A 12,328-nucleotide genomic window follows, 5' to 3' on the forward strand; every position below is an offset into this window, starting at 1 on the left:
TAAAGGGAGAGGACTGGGGTTCGGCTCAGCATTACAACTCATCACAGCAGAAGTAGTGGTGGCTGCTAGAATAGATGGCTTTAAAGCCAGATTAGGCAGATTCGTGCAGGAACCTCCACATTTAGAGGCAGTAAAGCTAAGAACAGAACTTCAAGGAGGCAAGGAAGACCTTTGCATCAATGTCTTGTTTGCCATCCCTCCAGGGTAACGGGGCCACTGTGAGAAATGTGATGCTGGACTCGATGGACTGGCCTGATCCAGCAGGGCTTTCCTTGAGTTTTTCTGCTTCCTTAGATTTCAGGGCATCTGAAGAAAAGATGTGACACCAGTCTCAACTAAATCGTCAGAGACTACCCCTCCTTATGGCTGGTGGTAAAAAGTGCCATCAAGTTGCAGCCAACTTATGGTGACCCTGAAGGGTTTTCAAGGCAAGAGATGAACAGAGGTGGTTTGCCATTGCCTTCTTCTGCATAGTGACCCTGGACTCCCTTGGTGGTCTCTCATCTAAGTACTAACCAGGGCTGACCCTGCTTAGTTTCTGAGATTTGATGAGATCAAGCTAGCCTGGGCCATCCAGGTCAGGGCCTCACTATGGTTATGGGTGCCATATTGTAAGCTTTTAGGCAACATCTTAATGAAAATCAGATGGCTGCCTTCTCCAGGCACAGCCTGGATAGAAATGAGGCTCAAAAACTATTTTTACAATTATTAAAACAGTACCAACTTAGGAACATAAGCAAAGCCATGCTGGATCAGACCAAGACCCATCAAGTCCAGCAGTCTGTTCACACAGTGGCCAATCAGGTGCCTCTAGGAAGCCCACAAATATGACGACTGCAGCAGCATTATACTGCCTGTGTTCCACAGCACCCAATATAATGGGAATGCTCCTCTGATACTGTAGAGAATAGGTATGCATCATGCCTAGTATTCATTTTGACTAGTAGCCATGGATAGCCTTCTCCTCCATGAACATGTCCACTCCCCTCTTAAAGCCTTCCAAGTTGGCAGGCTTTAAATATTGCTTTCAGTGTGAACTGAATAAAGATGTTTGTAGATGAAAAGCCAGATATCCATTTGCTGGAAGGCAGCAGAAGATATAGATTCGCATTGATTGTGTGCACACAGCCTAATGTTGGGCTTCACAATCAGCCACTGAGTATTCTTGTGATAAGATGTGAAGGCTGTTAAAACACTGAAGTTTTACTGTTGGGATCTGCAATACCCCTTTTACATATTATTGTAAATCTCAAGGTTTTTTCCTCCTATTCAGTGGAGCAAGACTGCAGTTTTATAATCTTCAAACTCTTATTTAGCCTTTGTGACTGCTAGGTACATTTTTAATTTCCGTTCCCAAATTCACCAGTTCTCCCTTAAATTCCCCACAAAAGATAAATCTGACGGAGGCTTAAAATGTGCCATTCTTGAACAAAGAGTATAATCTAGAATCTCCTTATACAGTTCTGCAGACGCAAAGAAGTAATAGGACTACTTCTGACACCATGTATATATCTTTTGTATGCAAATCAAAAATAGGTACCTGCAAGAGCAAGTTCCTGCTCCTAGGTTTACACAGCAGAGACAGGTGTTTTCAAAGCAGCATACCTTTGTTAGCAAGAAGATACAGAGATCGGAGCAACTGGTTTCAAGACAAGGGAGCTTATGCACTCTACTATTCTAATTAGCAAACTTAACTACGAAGCAGGGGCTCCACCCCATGAGACTTAACCAACCCACTTATATCAGAGAAAGAACAAACTGTCCCATTATATTGTCAAAGGCTTTCACGGTCAGAGTTCATTGGTTCTTGTAGGTTATCCGGGCTGTGTGACCATGGTCTTGGTATTTTCTTTCCTGACGTTTCGCCAGCAGCTGAGGCAGGCATCTTCAGAAGAGTAACACTGAAGGGCAGTGTCTCTCAGTATCAAGTGTGTAGGAAGAGTAATATATAGTCAGAAAGGGGTTGGGTTTGAGCTGAATCATTGTCCTGAATGAATAAGGCTTGGCTTCCTGTCCTGAAAACCTCCAGACTAACAAAGACTACAGTCCACAATAGCCATGCGGATTAGTTTTGGATTTCACACATTAACAGATCACTTCAGGATACAATGGTTCCATATTAACATACCACACCCTCACTAGCACATTATCTTGATACTTACAGGACAATGATTAGCACTTTACCTTTGATACTTTTTGCAGGACAATGATTCAGCTCAAACCCAACCCCTTTCTGACTATATATTACTCTTCCTACACACTTGACACTGAGAGACACTGTCCTTCAGTGTTACTCCTCTGAAGATGCCTACCACAGCTGCTGGCGAAACATCGGGAAAGAAAATACCAAGACCACGGTCACACAGCCCGGATAACCTACAAGAACCAATGTTCCATTGTATACAATAATGTTCCATGTATACAATAAATATAGCACACTGCTAGTAGGGGGAGAGAAATCCGGCCAGCGGTTGCTCTCTGGAAGTTCTTTGCTCCACAACTACCTAACTGATCAAAGCACTAGGAGAACCTGTAATTTCTTCAGTAGTACCCTTAAAGGTTCTCACCATATGTGATTAGCAAAAAATTCACCAAACATTCCTCTAGGACTGCTAACTCTGGACTAGGAAATTCCTTCAGATTTGGGGTGAAACCTAAGAAGGTGAGATTTGGGGAAGGGAGGGACCTCAGCAGAGGTGTAATGCCATAGAGTCCACCCTCCAAAGCAGCCATTTTCTCCACGGGAACTGTAGACTGGAGATCAGTTGTAATCCCAGGAGATCTCCAGGCCTGAAGGTTGTGACCCTACACACCTCACAGGGGTCAATCCCTGGATGGTACTCCCTCTTCTATATGTTTAAGTCCTTGTTTTGAATTTTTACAATACTGAGAAGCAATGATTGTCTACTCTGACAAAAGAAATGGCCCTGCTTTTAATAGACTATCACAGGACTGCCTATAATCTGTCTTTATGCCCTACTCACAAAGTCTGCCTAGACATCTGCTGAGTGACAGTATCATAGCTATAGTCTTACCTTTACTTGATTCTGAATTCTGTAGTGAAAACTTTCATTCCACACTGGGTCTTTGTTATCCTTCACAGTGAGGGTCTTTTCCTTTTTCATCGAAGCAGTTGGCAGCCATAAAGTCACATAGCAGTCTGATTGGGTTACTGTTTCAAACAATAGAGTTGTTTAGTGGCTATAACAGCAACAGGTTGTAATTGTTTAAAGCAATTTTAAACTGTATATGTGTCTGCCAGGATCTGGATCACACAAGTGGCTTGTATCTTTCATTATGTCATTGGGCCTCCATGAAAAGGGGAATTTGGCAGAAATCCCCTCCAATTTGTGCAAGAATGAGTGAAATGATTCCCTCTCATTCCCTCTTGTCTCTGCAGCCTCCTGCACCATTATCACATGCCATTCCTAATGGTCCACTGATCCTGAGGAGCAACTTTACAGGGGATAGGTACAGCATGAGGAGGCCAGTGGCAACTATCTGTTCCATGGGCAGTGTGTCCCTCAAAATTCTCTGGGTCCAAACCATATTCCTTAGGATCCTGTCCGTAATAAATTGACAGCGATGAAGTGGTTACAGGGTCAAACTAGTTCTAGGGAGACCTGGCTTCAAGTCCCTCCTCAACCATGAGGCTGAGTGGCCTTGGCTGAGCCACACTCTCTCAGCATAACTCACCTCAGAGTATTGTTAAGAGAATAAAATGGACGAAAGGAAAGCCATGTACATGCTGCTGCTCTCACCGACGCTTGGAGAAAAAGCATGGAAAGATATTTTTGTTTTCAGTGGTGAACTGACAAAATTACACAGTACATAAGTGTACCATTTACCTCTCTTAAAAATGAATCTGTTTGGTATAAAATTCTGAATATATTAAAAACGTGAATAATGTTCTTTTGGAAGTGACTTTTCATAACAGTTTAAATATATCTGCAATAAAAAATTAGATTTATATGTAAGATGTCCATTAATTAAATTAAAAACTTATTCCCATTTATTGCGGTACTGTTCTAATATTACATTTCCATGCTTGCATTTTTAATTAGGTGTAGGCCACAGCAGCCAGATAAACATTTCTGCACTGCTGGAATGGCTGAATATGAATATGTAAGCTTGCCATTTGTCCACTAGCAGTAGGCAATCCCCCGTCCCCACCTTCACCCTCAATTCCCCACCAAATGATAATTTGGGGAGTGGGGGGGCATTGATGGTGACACTCCAGGAATTTCCACTAGTTTTTATGGTATTTATCATTGAGATTAGGGAAAATTTTTAGGGCATCACCTGGAAGTGACATCACACTCTCCTGAAACTCCACCCTCCCTGGGCACTGCTCCAAAAATCTCCCAGCATTTGCCGGTGCAGGAAACCTTCGGGGCATAAGATATGGGAGCGCCAAACCAGGGCCAGATTAACCATTAGTGCTACCAAGGAAAGTTCTGGTTCTCTGCCAGGGCCACTCCAACCCCTTGGCAGCATCATGTAAAATGGGTGGGAGTCAATGCTACTTCAACCTGGTGGCCCTTGCAAGGAGGGTGGGAGCCATCATACCCAGAAACCAGCAGCTCCCACCCTGTGCAATGCTGGCAGGTATGAGCTGGGCAGAAGCTTACTCCCCACTTCAAGGGCCAGGCTATGACCTCTCCTTACTTTCCTCCCCCCTCTGTTGAGGGGGCCTTTCTGGGGCTGCTTTCCCCCCCCCAGTCCACCCCTGCTTCAAAGGGAAAATGTAAGACTTTCATTCATATTTGACTCTTCTCATAACATGACATCTATGCCTGTTTTATCAGTGGCAACAATGAATGTCCCAACAATAAATGTCTCAATAAGTGTCCCAGAGCATGTATCCTACATACCAAACCAAATACAGCCCATCAGCCATGTACTGATAACTGCCAAGTGCTTGACTTTATATGGGCAAACCATTCAGTAGCAGATTACATGTTTGTATCCAGAAGGCTCCAGGTTCAATTGTGATATAGTAAAGATTTCATGTAGCAAATTTGGGGGAAATGTCTATCAGAGACCAAAGAAGATCATTGACACAGCCAACAATAATAGGCTAGTGGGATCAAAGTCGGTTCGATCCAGCAATGCATGAAAGAAAAAGAAACTGCAGCAGTTACAGCAATGCATAACACTTTAATATAATTTTTAACCAAGTAACTGTCCCCATGGAGCAATGTAATGTACAAGAGATGGTTCACCTGATTTCATTTAAATTGTTTTGAAATTGTATAAACATATGTGCTATGGGCTATATCTTGTGCTGATGGAGAAGATGGTTAGGATACAATCTCTTTCACTTACCACAAGCAAACAGCAAGGAATAATTTTTGGCACTCCCATAGGGAGTGCGTATGTGGGAAATCTTCTATAGGATTAAACCCTGTATATCTCAGCTGTTTCTTAAGTGCCCTCTCCTTTTCTCAAGCCCAGAATAGGCAACAAACACAGTTTTATTGAGGCTACCCCACCGGGATGGCTTCAATGTATTTGGCTTAGGGAGTCACAAGTAGAGTGTGCCTAGTCTAGATAATCTTGTATGCATTCCCAAGGTCCGTGCACTAGCCAGCAATTCTTTCATTCACCAAGAATCCAAAGACACAGATAAATATGAATATTGCCAATCATGAGCTTTGCTGATGATAATTAGCATGGCTACTTCCCTCTTTAATAGAGAATCACATACCGGTACATCTAGGTATGGAAGAATAGCATTTCCCATATGCTTTCCTCATATCCCTGTTACACAAGCCATAAGAGCAACACTATGTTCAAACAAGATTGCACCGTTTTTCTTCCACCTTTGTGGCTGCTGATGCCATGACTCCTATGACAACCGATACTCTAGCAGCCAGACAGCATTATGTGAACAGACACATCACAAATCCCCATTCCACCTTGTAAATCTCCAGAGAAGATGCCTGAACATCACTTAGTGCACAAAGCAAAGCCGCTTACATTTTATGGCATCACAGGCTAGCAAACAAGGTATTAATTACTGCACATACCAACTTGGCTGGACATAATTGTGTTTCATAATCAGAAAGCATGAGAAATATCTAAACCTACTAGGTAAATGTAGAGGTCTACCGCACACATTGCTTCAAACAAAATTCAAGGACTCATTACAGGGAATCACATGGCCGTCTGATATTTTCATATGCGTACACCCACATATTTTTTTAAAGTGTGCCATCCACATGCTGTTGAAATAAATGGCAAATCTCCACTTGAACTGAACTAACAAAAGTATTGTCTCAGTGGAGCAGGCCTGTCTAATCCAACATTCCAGCAGCAGTTTGATGGAAAGACTTATATGTATTTTAAATAAAGTAATAAATAAGTCTTTCCATCAATTGATATATAAGGCAAGTATTTTGTTCTTGTGGTTAGCACTCCCGCAAGCCTTCTGAATCATTGTACTAGTCCATTTTTCCCATTGTCTTAAAAATGAGAAGAAACTCTCACAGGGAAATATTGTTTGCTAAAAGTTGCATGGAAGCCCAGCCAGAGTTAGGGATGTGTGCCATGGGAAAAAATTGTATTTTTCCGTTCTGGATATCAGGGGCCTAAACCAAATCAGTATTCCAAGTTATTTAGGTCCCAAATACCAGTTTGGTATTTGGATCCAGGTGTTGTTGTTTTTTGGAGGGGGGGATTCCAATATTATTCAGTTCCATTATTCCCTATGGAGAACATCTCTATGGGGCTGGAAAGGCTGTTTTGTTTTTTTTAAGATAATGGCCCTAAAATTGCTGTGGAACTGCCAATGCCTGGCTGATAAATACCCCCAAGTTTCAAGTGAATACCCCCAAAGTTTCAAGTGAATTGGATCCAGAGGTGCAATTCTATGGACCCCTGAACAAGGTGCCTCCAGCTATCCTCCATTGTTTCCTATGGGGAAAAGTTTAAGATTTCTCAAGGGCAAACACTAACTAAACACACAACGGCAAGCAAAGCAACCACTGGCCATAAGCCTCCCAATGCATACAGAACCAACATGCCCAAAGAACCAGAGCAGAATCCCAGCAGAAGTACAGGACACTGTGGCAAGCCTAATACAACAAATGTCAAATCAGGGAATCCAAGCCAATGTCAACCTGAGAATCTAACACAAACCAACTTGCACAAAGAACACAATGTTGCAATTTGCAAAACAAATGTAACTAATTTCAAAGCACAGAATCCAAGCCAAACCAACCTTGGCAAGCTGATATCAAGTCCTAGCAAGAACACACCGATATAGACACACAGCACAATCAAGGGGGGAAAACACAGAAAAAAACGGGAGCCTTAAAGTACTGGATCCCGATATTCCACGTTACTCCTGAATATTCCTAGAATTTTTTGGGACCCATTGGCCAGTATGCCAGAAAATTCTGGATACCATCTGGATATCTGAATAAATACACAAAATACTAATCAGGTATTTTTTGATGTATATTCAGAACAGAAATATCAAAAAGCACATCCCTAGTTTCTAACATTGTCTGACTGCAAAACAGAAGTGATGTCATGACATCAGTGATGATGCTCCAGCATTTGCCAAAACGCTATGGTTAAATCACAGACCGTTTGGCAAATCATCACCCCCAACATCATGATTTCACTTCCAGTTTTCTCAACAGAATTAGCATCACACGCCAACTTGATGCCTCCATTTCCTAGTTATTTTTCTCCCACTGGTCTTTACAGTACCAATAGGCAAAGGAAAAGATGCTCAGAACATGTGTTTCTTGACTGAACAGGAGAGGATGTGAGATACATGCAAAGGTCTTAATCCTTGCAGTGGCTTGCCATGATGCTTACATGTACATATGTACATGTGCACAATGAAGAGAGTGAGGAAGCATCTCTCAGTTATGTCTCATAGGGACTCCTCCACAAGAGTGTTCCATCCATGATGGATTGGATTTTAAAATTCCATCCTTGGGACTATATTTCTTTGCAGATTTTCCACAGGGGAAATAATTTGCTTATTTCCATCATACTCAGGTAGTAACTCATACACATCTAGGTTTTGTCAAGGTGGATATTTTATGTTTCATCACACTACTTGAACTATCAGTTATAAAACCACACATTTGGCTGCCTGAAACATAATACATATGGAAGCCACTGTATGTCCATTGCATGTTAGAAACTGTCTCAGCAATACATCACTATGTTCCCCTATAAATCATGGCCAGCTGAGATTTGTGATGGACAAACACCCTTGAGGAGTGGTCAGTTTGACAGTGAATAGCATTTTGAATCATTTCATGAACATCTGTTCACCATCACCACACACACACACAATCATTATCCAAATCACCTGAGTCTACACGTGATGCAGCTCTATAATTTTCAGATAAATTCGAATATAAATAATTTTAATTGCATTTTTATATAATCTGGCATGGGGTATAGAGAAGATCAGCAATATGGTATGTGTTCTTAACATGTGCAACTGAGTCACTACAATTAACAATAACAACACATACTTCTAAAACATTTAATTATACAGAATAATTGGCTTGAATGAACTTTGGGTTATTCTTAATGAACCAGAATCACATATAACAATAATAAAGTGTTAAGGAGAAGAGAACTAGGTATCTGAGCTCATTAGTAAAAATAATTATAGATAAGCAAAAAAAAAAAACACCCAGAAAATGTATAAACTGAGGGGGGGGAGCACTAGAATGTCACATTACCATGCAATGCAATAAAAGCAGGAATAGCTCTCAGACATACATCCTTGCCAGATTGTTGTCTACCAAATACTGTTAAAGTATGGTCTCCTCCCATGCATGAGACAATCACAGCTCTGGGGTACATGTGATATAAATCAGAAAATTGGCACGGGGGGAGTTGTTAAAACTAGTCCCTTAGCAATACCCCCTCCAAGCAACTGTATCAGATTTTACAAAACTCGATTAAGGGTTTCCCATCTCACATATCTTTCTGAAATCTAAAGAAACAGCACTGCAAATAAAAAGTATAATAATCTATAACACATTTCTTCTGGAAAATAAAGGCCTCACAACAACCCTATTAATAAATTAGGCTGAAACAAGCCAGGCCATTGAGCTGTAAACCGAGGAGAGAAGGTTTTCCCTCACCCAAGCTGAAATCTGTCCCACGTTGGATTGGATCCAACTAGTTTTCCACTGATAAAAAAGAGAGGAAGGGGAATTTGACTACCAAAAAAAGAGCTATTGTGGAGATCATGGTAACGGCACAGACAAATGGCAGGTGGGATGGGGTCTGTACCAAAGAGGCAATTAGATGAGATTGCTGGAATGCACTGCCTCAGAGGGTGGTGGAGTCCCCATCTTTGGAGGTCTTTAAGCAGAGGCTGGATGGCCATCTGTCGGGAGTGCTTTGATTGTGGGATCCTGCATAGTGGGGGGAGGGTTGGGGTCACTGGGGATGTGGGGGGGAGGGAGTTGTTCATTTCCTGCATTGAGCAAGGGGTTGGACTAGATGACCCTGGTGGTCCCTTCCAACTCTATGATTCTATGATGCATCCACCCCATTAGATCCACCCCAATAGGAATAGCTGGGGGGGGGGATTGGAGGTCTCCCAAAGGAGGGAGAATCAGCTAAACTGCTCCCGTATGCCCATGGAAATTCTAGGCAGGATCCAAAAGCCAATAATTGTTCAGTCTAACCCCCTTCAGAGTTTTCAGAGGATAATCAATACCGAAAGAGCCATAAAAATTAACACATGTGATTGTAAAATAGCACTGATGATCACCAAAGTAGAATGTTTGGTTTGAGACAAAACTATTTCCCAGTTTCTCTCCTGTGTCTGGCAGAAGAACAATATCCCACCTTACTGCCTCAATGGACATCAACATGCAGATGGAATATTGGATAGAGTATATGCACATCAACTCCAACAGGCATTGGCCTGAAAAGCATGTAGGGATGGCAGGCCACCAGCCGGCATCCCCAGGAGCATTCTGGGTGGGGTGATGGGCAGAAAAATGATGTATGCTGACATGTGACATAACATCCACCATAAATCCCAGATTTGATGTCAGAGTTTCCATGGTAAATATGAGATTTCGAGCTGATCTAGGGTTCCCAACCTCCAGGTACTAGCTGGAGATCTCCTGCTATTACAACTGATCTCCAGGCAATAGAGATCAGTTAACCTGGACAAAATGGCTACTTTGGCAATTGGTCTCTATGGCATTGAAGTCCCCCCCCTCCCCAAACCCCACCCTCCTTGGGCTCCACCCCAAAAACCTCCCGCTGGTGGCGAAGAGGGACCTGGCAACCCGGGTGTCATCACATATCATTGGGTGTCATTTCCAGCACTGGGCCTTTCTCTCACCACTCTTAGGTGGGAGACCCCTCCCAATCTAATCTCCCACACCAGCATACTTAGTTGTTAGGGGCTTGAGAAGGCCGGTTACAATCCCTGTCTCCATTTTTCTTTTCTTTTTCTTATGATGTTTAACAGCCCTTAACAAGTCATGGTTTATGGAGCATGCTCAGTAGCCGTTTGGAGGCATTTCTTCTTCAAATGCAGAAACCCTGGAGCTATGAAATATCGTGGGGCATTTGGACATTTCCCCTCCTCCCCCCCAAAAAAATTTGTTATGCTCTCAGAGGCTTGAACAAGTCCATTTCCCATCTCCTTCTGTTTTTCCCTCTTTAATTAATTTTCAACTGCTCTCAGCATTTCATCTCTGGTGATGTATAGTTCATGGGTTTAGACCCTGGAGGGCACTCTTTTTGTTGTTGTTAACTTACACAGTCATATTGGCATAGCCAGGGAATATATAGAAACCTCTACCTTTTCTGTGGGTGGACTGTTTTGGGTGTTTTAATGAATGGCAGAAGCCACCCTGCCACTTGCAGGTATAATAGATGTAGCCACCCTGCCACTTGCAGGTGTAATAGATGTAACAATAATTCTTTTCATAGTTGAGTGGTTGTTAACAGATCAGCAGTTCCAGCCTGCTAGCAGGCTGACCTACTCCTGCCACAGTCCTTCACTTCTAACCATGGTTGAGAACTCTGGCTTGGTGCTAATAACTACCTGGAAGGGGGGGAATCTTATCCCTTTAATAGAGGCTTAATGGGATATTATTTACCAGAAAATGTTATTTACCTCCATGCCATGAAAATCTACAGCTGCCCATTTCCACATATAAATCATCTGTTAAAAGGACAGGACATTTTTTTTCTCCAGGCCTGTTGGCAACTCTGTGCTGTGCTGAAAATTAAAGTCATTGCAGAGGTAACCTTAACCATAAGATATTCTGAAACTGAATTGGAGGAGAAGGTGCACACAAGAAAGGATGAGGGAACATAACCCTGTGGATTGTTCCCACTTACCTAATCATAAGAACATAAGAAAGGCCATGCTGGATCAGAACAAGGCCCATCAAAATATTGTCGAAGGCTTTCACGGTCAGAGTTCATTGGTTCTTGTAGGTTATCCGGGCTGTGTAACCGTGGTCTTGGTATTTTCTTTCCTAACGTTTCGCCAGCAGCTGTGGCAGGCATCTTCAGAGGAGTAACACTGAAGGACAGTGAAAATACCAAGAAAATACCAAGACCACGGTTACATAGCCGGATAACCTACAAGAACCAAGGCCCATCAAGTCCAGCAGCCTGTTTACACAGTGGCCAACCCGATGCTTCTAGGAAGCCCACAAACAAGACAACTGCAGCAGCATTATCCTGCCTGTGTTCCAAAGAACCTAATATAATAGGCGTGCTCCTCTGATCCTGGAGAGAATAGATATGCATCATGACTAGTATCCATTTTTACTAGTAGCCATGAATAGCCTTCTCCTCCATGAACATGTCCACACCCCTCTTAAAGCCTTCCAAGTTGGCAGCCATCACCACATCCTGGGGCAGGGAGTTCCATAATTTTTACTATGCGTTGTGTGAAGAAATACTTCCATAACTATGTGTTGTGTGAAGAAATCATGGCTAGAAAGTATTGCGCTGGACCATGCAAGCTGAGATAATGTTTTCAGGAAGTAAGATTGCAGAACACAAAATAGAGGTCAAACAACCTGAGAAACAGCTGCCATCCTGAATGGAGGCCATTATAAATTGTTCAGAATGATAGCCATCATCACAAGGTAAACTATTCTTTTGAGTGACTTTTTCTACAGCTCCAGCGATGTTGGAAAAGGAAGCTCTCTCTTGGGCATGGAGAAAAAATGGACTTCCCCACACAATGGCCAATTGCACAAGAGTAAGAAGCAGTATGTCGAGAGATTAAAAATAGCCTTAACATGGCAGTCATAATGCAAAAACAGAATCAAATGCCTTTTGTTGTTGCTGC

At 42.4% G+C, this 12,328-nt stretch overlaps 1 protein-coding gene across 1 annotated transcript in view; it reads right to left on the reverse strand.

Moving 5' to 3' along the window:
- Positions 1 to 12,328, reverse strand: part of LOC130479492 (cytosolic phospholipase A2 epsilon-like) — a 58,170-nt gene that overhangs the window by 31,647 nt on the left and 14,195 nt on the right. The window contains exon 3 of the mRNA XM_056851892.1: positions 3,036 to 3,172. Within this exon, the coding sequence (XP_056707870.1) occupies positions 3,036 to 3,172 (137 nt within the window). The remainder of the gene's footprint in view (positions 1 to 3,035; positions 3,173 to 12,328) is intronic.

Source organism: Euleptes europaea, chromosome 6, assembly GCF_029931775.1.
Source record: "Euleptes europaea isolate rEulEur1 chromosome 6, rEulEur1.hap1, whole genome shotgun sequence".
Classification (NCBI taxonomy): domain Eukaryota; kingdom Metazoa; phylum Chordata; class Lepidosauria; order Squamata; family Sphaerodactylidae; genus Euleptes; species Euleptes europaea.